This window comes from Macaca fascicularis, chromosome 1, assembly GCF_037993035.2.
Source record: "Macaca fascicularis isolate 582-1 chromosome 1, T2T-MFA8v1.1".
Taxonomy (NCBI): Eukaryota; Metazoa; Chordata; class Mammalia; order Primates; family Cercopithecidae; genus Macaca; species Macaca fascicularis.
The window spans coordinates 42,285,786-42,303,338 of record NC_088375.1 but is presented as its reverse complement, the minus strand read 5'-3'; the positions used below and the strand labels follow the sequence as shown (position 1 = coordinate 42,303,338).

At 37.3% G+C, this 17,553-nt stretch overlaps 1 protein-coding gene across 13 annotated transcripts in view; it reads left to right on the top strand.

Annotated features, from left to right (window-relative positions):
- The first annotated feature begins 1,414 nt into the window (after nt 1-1,414).
- Nucleotides 1,415-17,553, top strand: part of EDEM3 (ER degradation enhancing alpha-mannosidase like protein 3) — a 69,597-nt gene continuing 53,458 nt past the window's right edge. For 10 of the 13 annotated variants that reach the window (XM_074030847.1, XM_005540225.5, XM_005540224.5 and 7 more), the window contains exons 1-2: nt 1,415-1,779; nt 6,679-6,724. In XM_074030847.1, the coding sequence (XP_073886948.1) occupies nt 1,622-1,779; nt 6,679-6,724 (204 nt within the window). In that variant the 5' untranslated portion in view covers nt 1,415-1,621. The remainder of the gene's footprint in view (nt 1,780-6,678; nt 6,725-17,553) is intronic. The other 3 variants (XM_074030854.1, XM_074030852.1, XM_045393857.3) reach the window with 1 other exon arrangement.

Sequence of the window (17,553 nt, the reverse complement as noted above, 5' to 3'; positions counted from 1 at the left end):
TATCAGGGAGGTGGAAATGTGGGTCTAATGATCAGGACAGATGTTGATTTGGAAATCAACCACAGAGATATGTTGGCTGAATCATTATGAGAAGAAATCACCAAGGAATAATTAGAGTACAGAGAGAAAAAGGACAAAAAGAAAACCTTAAGGGAACACCTGTATTTTAATATAAAGTAGCAAGAGAGTGAAGGAAAATGGATCAGTCAGAGAAGAGGTAAGAGGTAAGAGGTTAAGAGGTAAGAGGTAAGGTGATAAAAATCAAGGAAGAAACGTTTCCAGAAAGACAGCTGAATGCTGCTGAAGGGACAAGTAAGTAATTTACTGTGGTCATAGAGATCACATGCAAGCCCCTAAACTCCGCACCTACCTATTGAATGATCACACTAGAAAAACAATGTGGTTTTTCAAGAGGAACCAACATGTCATTTTACCAATAGTTAACCTGGGACTCAGTCATCAAAATTCATTGCAAGTTCCAATCTCCTTCATTAAACCTTCTTTGCAGCCCACACAGTTCTCCTTACATTGAGCTTTTTAGATAACTATTATTAACCATGTACGAGAACCCACGTGCTCCTTCATCCTTGTAGTACTGCGCGGTGGTTAAATGCCAGGGCTTCCGAATCAGAGGCTGGTTGGATTCTAATCCAGCAGTGTGACGAGCTTTTGTTAACCAATCTTTCTAAGCTTGTTTCCTCGTCTGCACAAGGGGTATGGTGGTACTTACTCTATCAGACTTGAGAAGAATGCATGAGATAATTGCGAGTAAAAACCTTAGAGCAATGCCTTCAAAAGCTCAATTCATTTTGCTGTTACTGTGTTTTGGAATTTCCCTGAGGGTAGACGACTACTCCAACACTATTCCCTAAGGCATGCAGCAGCACTGACTTGGGGGCAGTGCGCCTCATTCAGCCAGCTCTCTGGGAAACAGCTTTCTGAGGAAGAGAGATAAACAGTTGACGGGTTTCCCGAGACTCAGCAGCCCATCGAGGCAGGGCTGACTGCAGGGCGCCGAGGAAAAGGGGAGGTGGGACCCCAGCAACCACCGGTGACCTCGGCGGACCACACGTCCCAGAGTGCCGCGCGCCCACTCTAGGTAGAAGTGAGCGACGCGGCTTCGAGTCGGCTTGCGAGAGAGCCGGGGAGGAAGCAGTGCACACTGGGACTGGTAGTCCTCAGGGGGCAACTCCGCGGGTCGGAGGCGGGTCGAAGCGAGAGATCCCTTCCCAGTCCCGCCTTTTGTCCACGTCTCACTTCTCCTGGCCAATGCCCTCTCCAGTCGCTGGAGACAGCCCCTCTCCGATGCGGTCTCCATTGGTCCTGAGGCTCCACGGCTTCGGTCCTACCCGGAAGTAACGTTGGGGAGGCGGTTTCCTAGACTACGACACCGGAAAGCTGGGGGAGGCGCTCCGGGATACTGAGGGCGGAGGGCGGTGGCAGCGCTGGCGCTGGGGACCGGCTCGGTGGCTTCGGGAAACAGTTCGGCGCCGGCGGCCGCCCGTGTTACTCCGCATCCCGCTCCGTCTCGGCACGGCTAGCAGCCTCCTGGCCACCGGCGTCCGGCAATGTGTCTCACCGGCCGGGCGTAGCAGCTGCGCGTGCGCGGGACCGCGGGGCCATGAGCGAAGCCGGCGGCCGGGGCTGTGGGTCCCCGGTCCCCCAGCGAGCGCCATGGAGCCTAGTGGCGGCGACGGCCGCGATCTGCCTGGTGTCGGCCACATCCGTGTGGACGGTGGGGGCCGAGCCCATGAGTAGGGAGGAGAAACAGAAGCTTGGGTAAGGGTGCTGGCAGCCTGGGGTGGGTTTCTCGGTGAGGCTGACCACGGGAGGGGTGCCTGTCATTGCGACCCGGTCGCGTATAGTGGCCTCTCCTGTCGCGATTGGAACGGCTGTTGCCGCGCGAGAACCCTAATGGGGTGGACAGGGTCCGGGGAAGTGGGAGCCGCCGCTCGCGACCTGACCTCGGGGGGAGCTGACGGGTTGTCGCTCTGGCCGCCAGTGACATGTGCAGGCTCCTTGAAGCCAGGCGCCGTGTGTCAACGCGGTTGCCATGTCAGTGGCCCGAGAAGGGGGCTACAGCCCGCATCACTGCGCGCTGGAGTCCTGCGGTTGGTTGCCTGTCGACCGAGGCATGGTTAGCTTTCTCGCTCAAGGGAGCTTCCAGCTGGGAAAATGTTGCTGATCTCACAGTAGTTAAGGAAATGATGTTTACACCTGTTACGGAAAAGGGGGCGTTCATTGGAACTTGAACTTTACACATTTTACTATTTCCTTGCAGTGTTTTCTTGCACTGTATTTTCATAATAGAATAGAATGGGGGGAAATTATTCAAAAGTCTCAAGTATACCTATTCAGTAGTTTTTATCCGTCTTGGAAGTGTCGTAAAATTATCAATTCTATTTACACCATTTAATTCAGAGTCAGTAATACATACACGAGGTCCTGCACATGAATAAGAAAAAAGCGAAGAACCAGTAGGAAATGGGCAAAAGGCATGAACGGTTAAGCCAGAAGAGGAAATGGAAGTGGTAAACATGAAAAGTTACTCAACCTCCATAAATGTAAGAGATGCAGATTAAAACAAGGAGCTAGCTGGGTTTTGCCCATCAGATTAGTAAATATAATACAAAACACAGGAATACAGTTCTGGCTAGTTCAGGAGTGAAAAAGGCTTAGTGAGAGTGTACATTGCTGTTAACTTATTGGTAGTCTCTCCTAAAATTTACATTGTGCACACTCTGATTCATCAGTTCTGTTTCTGAGAATCTACCCTAAGAAAATAAAAGCACTCTTAATGCAGAGATAGATCCAGCCTGGGCAAAAAGAGCGAAACTCCGTCTCGGAAAAAAAAAAAAAAAAAAGTGCAGTTTGAAAGAACAACTGTTCCTTGGAGGAAATGGTTGAACAGGGTACGTTCATATTATGGAATAATATTGAGACATTAAGAAGAAGGAAGTATGTCACTGGAAGCCTATCCAGAATATATTTCCAAGACAAAAAAAAAATGCAAATTGTAGAATAATGTGTATAGTACCATCCCACGTTTTTTTAAAAAAGAAAAAAAAATAGCTCAGAAAAAAGTGGAACGAAGGAGGGTGGTGGAACCATCAGGTCTTACTTTATGTACGTCATTTAAATCATTGCAAAGGGTCTTGTGTTCGTTTCTAAATAGCAATAAAGATCACTTGATGGAAAAAAGTTGAAGTATCAACCATCAAAATAAAATTACCTGTAAACTCTAATAAGTATCTTACATTTTCTCTCATTATGAATTTAATTATCATTGATAACTTTTACCAAATACCTCACTGTGTGAGCACGTTACATATGTTATCTCTGTACTCCTTCCTAATTCCCAATGAATGTGATCCACATTTTGCAAATGAGGAAGTTGAGACCCAAGGTTGACTTGTTCAGCCGCAGAGCTACTAATTGGTGGTGCCAGTATTCAAACCCAGGCTTCTCTGTTACCAGAGCCAGGCTCTCTCCAGTGTGTTGCACATTCGTTAGACTTGGAAGAGAAGTATCAAGTCTGTTAAGAACCACAAGAATCTTATTTGACCATCACCATCCTTTCTCCATTTTTTATTAAAAACTTATTTGTAAAAGAGTCATTGGATAAATCATTTTTGACCAAAATTAGTTTTTAACTGGAAAAGTTCAACCAAATTGACTTGAAATTTCAGCTCAGATTTTGAGATCATTTATGAAAGTGAAATTACAATTATTTAGGCTTGTTAGATTGCTCTACCCTTGAATAAGGGTAGAGTAAGAATCTAGAGCTATACATGACAAATACACAATTATATGACTGCCTTCTCCTCTGGGAATTTTCAGAAAACTGAACTTTGATTCATTAGGTTTACCTGTGCATTTTTTTAAAGCCCAAATAGTGATTCATGATAAACAGCAGAAAATGCCCCACCCCTTTCCCTCCACGCCCCCCCCCTCCACGCCCCCCCCCCCCCAACAAACCAAACAGATGGTAAAAGACTGGAATTGTCATGAATAGTAAGCAGTTGCTCAATAACTTATACTTTGTGGAATTACTTAACTGGTTATATGTAGTCTTATCCTTCATGGAATAAGCTTTTTGGTTTTGTTTTTAAAATTTTACAACAGGATATTTTGTTAATGTTGTGTTTTCATTAAAAAGTGAAGTAGAAAACAATCCAGTTTCTATAGCACGTGGGCAGGAGATGCAACTTTAGAAAAAGACAACTTGGCCTGGCGCTGTGGCTCAGGCCTGTAATCCCAGCACTTTGGGAGGCTGAGGTGGGTGAATCACCTGAGGTCAGGAGTTCAAGACCAGCCTGACCAACATGGAGAACCCCCTTCTCTACTAAAAATACAAAATTAGCTAGGCGTGGTGGTGCATGCCTGTAATCCCAGCTACTCGGGAGACTGAGGCAGGAAGAATGGCTTGAACCTGGAGGTGAAGGTTGCAGTGAGCTGAGATCGTGCCATTGCACTCCAGCCCAGGCAACAAGAGCAAAACTCCATCTCAAAAAAAAAAAAGAAAAAGCCGACTTACAGAAATTAAGAGTGATGTAATTTTTGAACTGGGTCTGATTTCCAATACATTTTAATCCAGTTTTCGAATGGATAAAACCTTATGGAAACTTTTTTTTCTGTTCAATATAGTAATCATTATACCATTCTGTATTTAACTTCGTTAGGCTTCTATGTGTAAGAGAGAGCAACGATATTAAATAGCTCCACTTTGAAATATGTGTTCTGAAATTGGCTCATCATATGCTGCATAAATGTAAGGATTGGAAAATAGTGTGTTTTGCTTGTATGCAATCGTGATTTACTCATAATCTTGAAAATTGAATGCTTGTAAAGTTGAGTTAGCGAGTTAAAGCTTATGTCATTTGTAATACACATGTCTAGGCACTATCATTGCCAGTTATAGGAATTTCTACTTCTTGGTGGTAATCTTATATTCCATTTCAGGGAAGAAAAAAAAAGAACTTCCATCTTCCATTCATTGATATGAGTTCCTGAAAGGGATATTTTAAGCTCTTTTTTTTTCCTGCTTAGGACAGGATAAGAGTTCAGAGCTGTAAACCACAAATATAAAAATTATGTGTATATATAAATATATATAAAAACTTATAAAGAATAAGTGCTTTAGCAAAGTGGTGGTAAGGTCTTTTTTTAAATAATGAAGTGTTTTTAAATGGTTATTATTCATAAAAAGTTGTCAGGACTTAATTTGTTTACTTCACAAGTTTGAGTGTACTTGATTTTGCTGGTCGCCATAGTCAGGATCTGAAACTGAGGTCTTTTCTGTTTGCTAGCTCTATTATTACCAGTATTTCATCATCCGTGACTATAGTTTTAAAAATGACAATTGCAGTATAACAGGAGGCAAATAAAAATATAGTCAGCAATTTCTTTAACACTTTTTTCAATTCTTGCCATCAGTGATTGGAACTTTGGTAAAAGAAAAGTTAATAGGCTGGGCATGGTGACTCACACCTGTAATCCCAGCACTTTGGGAGGCTGAGGCGGGTGGATTACCTGAGGTCAAGAGTTCAAGACCAGCCTGGCCAACATGGTAAAACCCTGTCTCTACTGAAAATGCAAAAATTAGCCAGGCATGGTGGTGGATGCCTGTAATCGCAGGTACTCGGGAGACTGAGGCAGGAAATTGCTTGAACCTGGGAGGTGGAGGTTGCAGTGAGCTGAGATCGTGCCACTGCACTCTAGCCTGGGTGACAGAGTGAGGCCCTGTCTCAAAAAAATGAAAAAGGAAAAGTTAATAAAAGATTGTTATTTTTCCTTTGCTAATTATTTGACCTTGTCTAGTCATACCATTAACTTGTACTTTTTCCTATAGTCCTCAAGTCCCTGAACTTGAGAGTGCTTAATTGAAAGGCCACTTCCTCAGTCGCAACCTTACAGGTTTTGATTTAGTAAAATTCTGGTGTAGTGATCAGACATCTCCATTTTAAACAACCGTTTTGGAGATTTTGTGAAACAGAATTCACCAAAACACACAAATCTCTTTTTGAGCATTAGTTTTCTCATTTTTGAAGTGAATACTATTTATTTGATTTTTGACAGTTTTTTAGAGTACAGTACATCATAAAAAGCATCTTTTGAAAATGTGACAAGCATATTAATAAATATGTACTTAAACTAGACATTAGTGGTTTTATTCAATGTAAGTCAAAGGCAGAGGCTTCATAAAGTGTTGTTATTTCATGTCACTACATACCCGCGTACCTCTCTCTTAGTAGAACATATAGGTGAAGCAATAAATGCAATAATAATGGTTCTTTTTAAGGGCTCTCCAGCAAAATTCCCCCCTTCAAAACAGATATGTTAAATAATTGTGTTAAGAGGTCATTGTTTTTCTGTATCAGATTTCCTTCTCTGATCATGGCATCTGTCATTCATTAGTTTTCTTAAGAAAAATTATAAGATGAATTGTACATAAATTACTAGTAATCATTAAAGTTTGGCTCTGTGTGGTGAGTTCATGAAAGCTTGTCTGCTAACTGTTGTAGTTCTGACCCTGTTTATGTCCCTTTCTACCTAAATTTTTCTTTTGTTTTTATTGGTATGTGTTTTTATGAGGAAGAATTAACTTTTTGAAAGATAATAAATAGAATATACTTACCTTTTTTTTTTTTTTTTTTCCATTTCTGCTTTTAAAATTAGGAATCAAGTACTGGAAATGTTTGATCATGCTTATGGTAACTATATGGTAAGTAGGAAGCTTATCTTTACCTACCATTTATGTGAGTTGATTATTATGTGAGCATAGTCAACTGGGAATTTTGAAACCTACAATACAATTACATTTTTTGGAAGGAAATTTTTAAAAAACAAGACAAAAATAGTCTTTCTGGTAGTGGTTTTTAGGGAACCAGTTTATTGAATAGATAAGAATAAATTGAAATTAGATTATGAAACTTTGTTATTTAAACAGCTTCCTTGGGTGCCTTCAACAATGTTCATTGAGTGCTTTATGTAGCTAGATAGTGTGGATATATACATGAAGAAGATGTTATCGCTGGTCTTAAGGGAAATTATTCTCTTAATTAAAAAAAAGTTTACAATATTTATACACTGAAGAAAACCATTGCTTGAAAGAGAAACTATTACTTAGCCTCTGTCCTAATTGTATCCTCATGGACTCTGCATTGAATATATTTTGCTTTCTAGTTTCCTGATTCATATTATTTAAAACTGTTTTAGGGCTCACTAAAGATTAAATAGCAGTTTCAGTTTTACAAGATGAAAAGTTCTGGAGATCTGTTGCACAATAATGTAGATGAAATAGCTAGCAAATTTTGGAATTCAAAAAATTTTTTGCGTATAAATTGTAATTTGAAAAGAGTTTAATCATTTTATCCTGACAAATATCCCTTATAAACTTGTTTTTACATTTTAAAATATGTCAGCAGATTTTCTTCTATGATTATAGCCTATAAAATGTAGTTGGGAAAGTTTGGCAGAGGACTAACTTTAGTTCTGCTTAAAATATTTTTCAATTGATTCTGTGAATCCATTTTTTATCATATATTAACCAAGTATCTTCATACACCAACATCATTGTTATCTATGAACATCTGAATATATATAGTTTATGCATTTTTAGTTTTAAAACATGTTTTATATTTGACAATCCTCGTTCTCTTTTATATTGTAAATTTGGAGAGAGCACATTTTGAGTTCTTAATAAATGTTTTTAGAATATGATTTTTTTGGATATATTTCAACATTAAAAACACAGTTTCAAATTTATTTCTCAAGACCTCAGTTATTCCCTTAATGTTCTTTATTTATTATTATTATTTTTTTGAGATGGAGTCTCGCTCTGTCACCCAGGCTGAGGAGTATGGTGGCACTATCTCAGCTCACTGCAGCCACCACCTCCCAGGTTCAAGCGATTCTCCTGCCTCAGCCTCCTTAGTAGCTGGGATTACAGGTGTGTGCCACCATGTCTGGCTAATTTTTGTATTTTTGGTAGAGATGGGGTTTCACCATGTTGGTCAGGCTGGTCTCGAACTTTTTACTTCAAGTAATCTGCCCACCTCGACCTCCCAAAGTGTTGGGATTACAGGCGTGAGCCATTACACCCATTCTCTTTAATTAATTTTTTTTTGTCACCCACATGTCAACCCTTATTTCTTTCAAAATCATTTATCCCTAGTTAACTCAGTTTGGGCAAAGCATAATTTAACAAATCTAGGCTAATGATTTTGAGATGTCCAAGTGGATCCATGCTATACTCTCAGACCGTAGCCATCTCATAAATGCATACTCATGAATACAGTTCCAAAGCTGAATAAAATAACATACAGCTGGATAAGTTCAATTTCTCCCAGTGAATAGGGTCATCTCTTTGTAAAGCATGGTATCTTTAATATCTTGTTCTTTTTAGGTAGAACAGTTATATCAATGGCAGAAAGTTATATCAATACATTTTTTCTTTTTTTTTTTTTTTTTTTTTGAGACGGAGTCTCACGCTGTTGCCCAGGCTGGAGTGCAGTGGCGCGATCTCGGCTCACTGCAAGCTCCGCCTCCCGGGTTCCCGCCATTCTCCTGCCTCAGCCTCCTGAGTAGCTGGGACTACAGGCGCCCGCCACCGCGCCCGGCCAATTTTTTGTATTTTTAGTAGAGACGGGGTTTCACTGTGGTCTCGATCTCCTGACCTTGTGATCCGCCCGCCTCGGCCTCCCAGAGTGCTGGGATTACAGGCTTGAGCCACCGCGCCCGGCATCAATACATTTTTTCTAACTATAGAATACACTTAGTAGGTTTGTGACAGTGCAGGTACTGAGGGCAGCTTTCAGAGGACTTTCTGGCCTGTTAGGACCTAACTGAATAACTTTCTGCACAATTAACTACTTGCAAGATCTAAGAGACAGGGATTTCAGCTTCAAAGACTAGGAATTCCTGAAAGTAACATTCTCTTCTATATTTTCAGTGGACCATACCTGTCCACTATAATATGTATTTTAAAATGTTTAATTATTTTACAATTTGAGTGACTCTTGCTGTGTACTTGTTCTATATTCAGTCTGTGTGAGGTCTGTAACCCACTATTTAATCTAGAATTTACACTTCCTCTTTTCAAGTTCTCAACTAACATGACACAGTTCTAAAATATTAAAGAGAATACAGTTGCCTTGTATTTGTTATTTGAAGTCAGTTGGAAATTTTTTTCCAGTCCCTATACTCAGAAACACTTTTAGCTTTCTGTAGGGTGAAAGTGTATAGGTTTTGGAGTTAGAAGGGCTTGAGTTCGAATCCTGTCTCAGCTATTTACAGGTTGGACTCTAAACAGGTTATTTAACCCATCTGAGCAGTGTCTGTCTATGTAAAATGAGAATAATTGCAAAGAGTTATTGTAGACTATAGATATTTTTTTAAAGAACAGGAACCAATTTCTTTAATTTTTGATAAATTCACCTTTTTAATATGTCTTGTGCCTGGTACATAAATGCTTAGTAAATTTTTTTGAAAGAGCTGAATTGAATTCTTGTGAAGATGAAGTAAAATAATGTGGTTTTTCTTTGCATTTGATCTTTGTGATATATCTTTGTGTTTTAAATTCAAAGAAATAATAAACTTAATTAAAAATACAAGTTTAAGGTGAATTTCAGGGTCTGTAAATCTATTTACTTTTTTATAGTCAGTTGCCGACTATCCTAAAATGTAAAATGCCTGGTACATGGCAGGCTTTTAATAAATGTTGAAAGTTTTTCCTCATTTCTCACTAGTTCTTTCTAATATTACTCTCCAGTCTGGTCTACAGTAGAACAATTCCTTTAACCTTCTTGCTTCCCAGGAAAGCAGTGGTGTTTTCCAAAGACAAGCAATATATAGTATTATTAAGAGCAAGAACTCTGGACATGGAACAGGACACCCTGAGATGGCTCTGCCACCTCTCATCTGGGTTACAATGGGAAAGTTACCTAGTCTTCCTGAGCCTGTTTCTTCATCTCTGCAAAATGAAGACAGTGGTTTGCCTGCCTCACAATATTGTTAGAAGGATTAAGCAAGTTAATATAATGAAAGTGCTTAGAACTAGTGTCTGGCAAATAGGAAGCATGATGTAAGAATTTACTACTGCTACTGATAACGACTACTACTATTATTATTATTTATTTCCTGCCTAAATTGAAATTGCCCTGCTAAAATCCACTTAGCCTGTAACTCAGAACTCGTTCTCCAGATAGTACATAGAACTTGCTTAAAGCACATACGTTCTTTCTTGTTCTTGGCATGTACCCTTTGAACTTACTTTTTCTATTAATGCAATAGAAGTTTCTATTAATGCTATTTCTTAATAAAAATGTCCTGCTAGCTTTAGGTAGATTACTACATCTCTGCCATCTCTGGACTGAAATCTAGGGATTTTTGGATTTTTATCACTTATTGGCATAACTATTAGTATTATAACGACTACATTTGACAAATCTCTAGCCCCAGTCAGGCTGCAGTTTACCCACAGTGAATTGTACAGATGGCTTTCTCTTTTCCCGAATAACATGAATTTGATGTTTACCTTAGCAGTTCTTGTGTGACCTTATTTAACCTCAGGCCACAGTCACTTGAGGGCTTCTATTAGCATGTTTTGAGTATTTGTGTTCAGTTTAGTTTACAGATTAATTTAGATGACAAAATAACACGTACTTGGGCCATCCAAGTGTAGAACCTTTTTGGAGCTCCCAGTGTTTTTCCCGTCTATGTTAGACAACTCAAACTGTTATAAGCAAAAACTATATTCTGGTAAGAGCTCTAAACGTTAAAAATAAGCTTGGAAAGAGTTGGTAAGCACAATTTCCTTTAGTAGAATCATACCTCATAACCACTATTAAACTTGATTTTGTGAAAGCAACAGTAGAACAGTCTTTATTAATCAAACCAAGGAAACTGTTTTAAAATGAACTTCCTGTGCATTTCTAGATTTATGTACTTTTTTTTGGAGTGCCTCTCCCCTACTCCCCAATGTATTAAAAAAATTTTATTGTCGTAAAATATACATAATATGAAATTTACCATTTTAACCATTTAAGTTTACAGTTTTATGGCATTAAGTGTATTCACACTGTTGTGCATCCATCTCCAGAAATTTTTTCATCCTCTCCGTCTGAAACTCTGTACTCAGTGTTTCTTTAATGGTTCAGTCATCAAAAACGGTAATTCTGTAAACAAAGTATTTTAGGCATGGTACTAATGGTAGTAAGGGAGCTGTAAATTTATATTTACCTCTTTTTGTGTAGACTATTATGGGACTATCATCTCGTTGTTCCTTGGCCTTTGCTTTCAGAACATCCTAAAACCCTACCAAAATTACACAAGAAATTCTATAGTATCCTCTCAAAACATTTTGTAATCATGCTGATACTCTGCATAGAATTTTCAGTAGAACCAGATCGTTCCGCTAATTCATCTTTTTTAGGTATAATTTACAGACAATAAAATTTCAAATTAAGTGCACAATTCTGTTTTGACAATTGTATACAATCGTTTAACCACCATCACAATCATGATACAGAACATTTTCATCACCCCAAAAATTTAACTCAAAGTTATTTGCAATAAATTCCTTCTCCCCACCTCTGACCCCTAGCAACCTTGATTTGTGTTTTGTCACTATAGCTTTCTCTTTCCTAGGATTTCATATAAATGGCATCATACACATAGTCTTTTGATTTACTTTTTCATTTAGTGTGATGCTTTTGAGATTTATTCATGTTGTTGGAGATATATTGTAATTCCTATTTATTGCTCAGTAGCGTTAGTTGATTTGGTAGAACACAATGTTGGAGATCTATTGTAATTCCTATTTATTGCCCAGTAGTATTAGTTGATTTGATAGAACACAATTTCTTTATCTATTCACCGTTTGATGAGTATTTGACTTATTTTTGGTCTTTGGCTGTTACTGTATTAATAAAGCTGCTGTCAACCTGTGAGTGCAAGTTTTTATTTGGGCATACATTTTCATATATTTCCCACCGAGGAATAGGATTACTAGGTCATATGGCAAGTGTAAGTTTAACTTAATAAGAAATGCCAGTCTTTTCTAAAATGGCTATAATATTTTGCATTTCCCACCAGCAGTGTATGAGCTTTAATTATTCTGTGTCCTTCCACTTGGTATTTCCAGTCTTACTAATTTCAGCCATTCTGTTGGGTGTATAGTGGTAGTTCATTGTGATTTTAATTTGATTTTTCCTGGTGATTAATGATGTTGAAAATTTTCCCATGTGCTTATTTGCTATTCATATATATATATATATATATATATATATATATATATATGTATGAAGAATCTGTTTAGATCTTGTGTCCACTTTAAAATCAGGTCATTTGTTCTGTTATTACTGAGTTATAAAAGTTAATATGTTCTGGATATTAGTCACTTAGCAAATATGTGCTTTAGATATATTTTCTCCTAGTCTGTGCTTTACATTCTAATTTTCTTAACAGGAACTTTTGAAACAAATATTTTAAATTATGATCAAGTCCAGTTTATTATTTTTCTTTTATGATTCATGCCTTTTATAGCCTACCTAAAAAATATTTGCCTAGCCCAAGGTCACAAATTTTTTTCTTGTTTTTTTTTTTTTTTTCCCCAGATGTTCTATAATTTTAGCTTGTTCATTAGATCTATAACCGATTTTGAGTTAATTTTTGTATATGATGTGAGGTAAAGGTGGATTTATATATATATTTTTTTAATGTGGCTATCTAGTTATTCCAGCACCATTTGTTGAAAAGAATATCCTTTCCCTACTGAATTATTTTGACATATGTGTAAAAAAATTGGTGTATCATACATACATGGGTGTGTTTCTAGACTGTGTATTTTGTTTTGTTGATCTGTCTACCCTTATACAAATATCACATTGTCCTGATTATTGTAGTTTTATAGTGGGTCCTGCACTCAAGCAGTTTAAGTCTTTCAGCTTTGTTGTTCTTTTTTAAAATTGCTGAAGTTACCAGATCTAGGAGCAAAGAGTCAATTTTTGATGCTGCTTTGACTTGAGTGTTTTAGAGCAGAAGTCTGTTACCTCAAAGCCCTAGTAAATTTAGAGTCTGATATGGAGGGTCTATTATGATTTGTTTTATTTTATTTTATTTTTGCTCTTTGCTTTCAGCTAGGCACATGTTCTACTTAATTTATATAGGACTCTTTTATCATCTGAGTTTTATTTCTGAGTAATAATTATTAAATGTTTCTCATGGCTCTGAGTCATACCAATATGAATTACTTGTCCCTCAACAATAAACTGTGAAGAGAGAGGAGGTATTACTGTGCCTCAGAAAGCCAGGACGTTTGAAGCTCGATAAGGCTGTTCATTTGCCACGTATGCATTGCTCTGAATTTGTGCAGACTGTCTGCAGTTTGCTTTGTGGTTAACCCAAAGAAAAAGGTGTGGTTGTATTTTTATTCTTAATCTTGAAACAAAGAGACAAAGTATTTTTACACCTGATTTGAAACTCCCTTATTTGATTATTCTGGGTTGCAGTTGCTATTAATATTTTTATTATCTAGATTAATTTCAGGAATTGAACTTCATATTTAATTTAGAGTTTGAATTTATATTAATTTCAGACAGTGTGTGTGTGTCTGTTACAAAACACTAAAAAACAGCAGTATGAAGTTTTCTACGCAGTGTTTAAAATAGTAAGGAACTATTTACAACCTAATTAACATTTGAGTGATGTTTTACAAAGATTCTTTCAAAATGCATTAGGAACTTTAAAACATTTTTGTATTTCTTCTAACTGTTGTTTATATGTGTTAAATATAAAACTGTAAAGCAATAAAAATGTACATTCTGGGAAATCAGTTCTGTTGGAATTGACACATAAAAGAGTAGTCAGGAGTCTGACACATGAAAAGACACATGTAAAAGTAATTGGGAGTTGGGCATGGTGGCTCACGTCTGTAATCCCAACACTTTGGGAGGCCGAGGCAGGTGGATCACCTGAGATCAGGAGTTCAAAACCAGCCTGGCCAACATGGTGAAGCCCCATCTCTTCAAAAAGACAAAATTAGCCGGGTGTGGTGGCACACACCTGTAATCCCAGCTACTCTTGAGGCTGAGGCAAGAGAATTGTTGAACCCAGGAGGCAGAGGTTGCAGTGAGCTGAGATTGCACCACCACGCTCCAGCCTGGGTGAAAGAGTGAGACTCCGTTTCCAAAAAAAAAAAGTAATTAGGAATTTATGCTGAGAAATTATATATAATGTTAAAATTATATGGTATTGAACTCTGAATTTAGTAGCTGTATGTAGATTCTGATGATATCAAAACGTGTTGCCTAGAATCCTCTACTCAGGAATGGATTATTACAGAGCACTCAGTTTTCTAAATATCTGAAAGCTTGCCATCTTCAATGCAAAGTATTCTTTAGTCTGCTTTAAAAGTTTGGTTCCCCCCCCGCCCTCCACTTTCTGTGTGTATTTTTTCTTTCCCTTTACTGTGTGTTTAGTGTTCTTGGCCACTAGTCTGTATTTCTGCTGCTAATTTGCTATGAGTTTGGAATCTAAATAAGTTGACTGAGAGGCAGTAGGAGAGAGTTGGACATGGAATCGGGAGTATTTTTGCTGAATTTCACGAATTAAGAATCATATGGGCATTCGCATAATAAAAACAAGTCATATACAAGATACAAAAGATCACTCTAGTCTTAGAAACTTTGCCATAGCAACACCCAGCAAATGAAAGAAGAGTATAGAACTGTATCTTCGAAATTCTGAAGGAATAAAAAATGGTCCAACCATTTTATAACCATTCAAATTGTTTTTCAAATAAGGCAAAAGACAGCCTAACCCAGGAATATCAGAGAACTGCAATACCCATGATACTCTTATTTTAAAACAAATAAGTAATAAAATACCTGAGTACATCAGGCAATCAAGAGATGAACAAAATAAAAACTAAGAAATTGGAGGAGCCTTAGAAAAATGCTGTGCGTCAACTCCACTTGAGTTCTCACACTAGCAACTTGGGGAATTACGGTTTCAGACCAGAATGTAGATGTTAAAACATCAAAACTTTTCTTTCTAATGGTTATAAATAGAGAAATGAAAAAATAGCAAAACTATTATTTACCATACGGTAATTAAAAATATTAGAAACATTGAAATTTAAAGTGCTTTCATTTTGGTTTTTATTTTTTATTTATTTATTTATTTTGAGGCGGAGTCTCTTGTTGCCCAGGCTGGAGTGCAATGGCGAGATCTCGGCTCACTGCAGCCTCTGCCTTCCGGGTTCAAGTGATTCTCCTGCCTCAGCCTCCCGAGTAGCTGGGATTATAGATGCCTGCCACCATACCCAGCTAATTTTTTGTATTTTTAGTAGAGATGGGGTTTCACCATGTTGGCCAGGTAGTCTCAAACTCTTGACTTAGGTGGCTCACCCACCTTGGCCTCCCAAAGTGTTGGGCTTACAGGCATGAGTCACCGCACCCGGCCTTATTAATTATTTTTTTAAACAAAAAACTCTTAATTAAGAGTAGTTTAAACAGTGCTTACCTTGCTGCCTTCTCATTGTATAACTTCAGATATGGAGCAGGTATCTTTTCTATACTTGGTGAATTGGCATACTCCTTTCTAAATTTGGATCAGCTTTAAATATTTTGTCCTTTGCTCTTTCAGTGTCATGAAATATCTCTGAGGATTTCTTCAATCGGAAGTTTTTTGTGGGCATAACTTTTTCTGTGTCATCTTCAACCTTTATGTCACAACTACTTAATGTGTGTCAATAACCTGGCCTTTATTACGTTTCTGTGGCTGCTTATCTATAGTCTCTTGAATGGAGAAAGTGTCGACATTCCCATGGTCAGCTAAAATTTGTTGATAACTTCATTTATGTTCAATTCAAATTTCACTTCGCATTGTCACTTTTTATTTTTTTGCCTGACTCTTATCTTTGTTGGCTAATTCCCCTTTGATTTTTCAGTTTTGTAAACTGTTACATAGGATTATCACGGGGGTGACAAGGAGGCAACATACACTCATCTCCGTGTGAACTGAGTAAACAGAGTGATCATTCACTTGACAGACTTTGAAAGAAGTAATGTGATTGATTACCGATCATGATGAGCATGTTATTTACGTAGTGATTTGTAGACTAAAGAGCTAGCATCAAAGTTTGTGTTTTATGTAATTACAGTTCATATATCATGATAACTGAAATTTGAACCATGTTGGGTATGTAACGAAATTGTAACTTGTGCATAGTGAGACCATACAAAGTGAGACTACCTCTAATAATATAACTGACAAAAATCCTATATTGAGGGGGAGAATTATGAGTATGTTAATCCTATTATTCTTGGCGCAGGGAGTTAGTATTACCTAAAGTTGAAACATGTACTTAACACAGTGATTCTAACTATATTTCTCATAATTATATTTTATTAATTTTAGAGGAATCTTTCAGAAACTGTCCCTTGGTGAAGGAAATATAAAGATCAGCAGGTCTTTATTGTTTTTATTCTTTTCTATTAAGACCCGTGGCAAGTAGATAGAAATGTTCTAGTCCAATTTCACAAAAGCAACCCCCCAACTTAAAAGAGCCTAGCTCTGGCTTGTGACCACCAGCATCAACTCCTGTGCTCTTTGGGCATTAACGTAACTCCCACTAAAATCTGTCTTTATCCCTAATACCCATGTTATGGTCAGTGCAGCTTTATCTTCTATACTCCACCATTTAATTTTGGTACTTGAAAATTTCTTAAGCTCAACTATGTATTAAAAAATAATTTATAACATTGATTTAGCATTTCATTGTGTTTGTAGTGGTAGGGAAGGAAGATTCCTCCTTGTACTTCATTACGATCTACACCAGAAATGATCTGTCATGGTCATTCTTAAAATAACAAAAATCCCAGTAATGCAAACTATAAAGTACCTATTAATAATATTAAGAAATATGCGCAACCTATAGGGTGAAACTGAATTCATAAAAGAATACCTGAATTAATACAGTGACCTACTGTATTCTGAGAAAGGAAGACTCAGTTGGTAAAGATACCAATTGTCCCCAAATTCGGCTCTTCCAATTAAAATTTCAGTAGAATTTAAGGAAATTTCAAAGTTCTCCAGAAGGGTAAACTTAATAAAATAATTTTCATATAATAAATTAATGGTTTATTGAGTTTAATGATAATTAAAATTTAATTTTAATTTTTATAATTATTTAAATTATTGATTTTAATTTTAATTATTTTAATGATAAAATAATGGTTTTGGAGTAAGAATAGGCAAATAGGTCTGTAGAATGAATAAATACTACAGAAACATGGGTTGGTTGGTGAAAAGTTTAGAACTAGTGAACCCAGTATTTCAAGCCGTTGGGGAAAGGATGGATGGTTTTAAAAGTAGCATTTAGAACATTATCTATTTTGGGGGAGCAAATACAGTTACATTCCTATTTCATATTATAAATGAAAATAGATTCCAGATGGAGTAAATATCAATACAAAAAAAATTATAAGCGTGCTGTTTTCAGAGGCTCAGGATATCCTTTTAAAGCATGCTTGAAAGCCAGAAACCGTA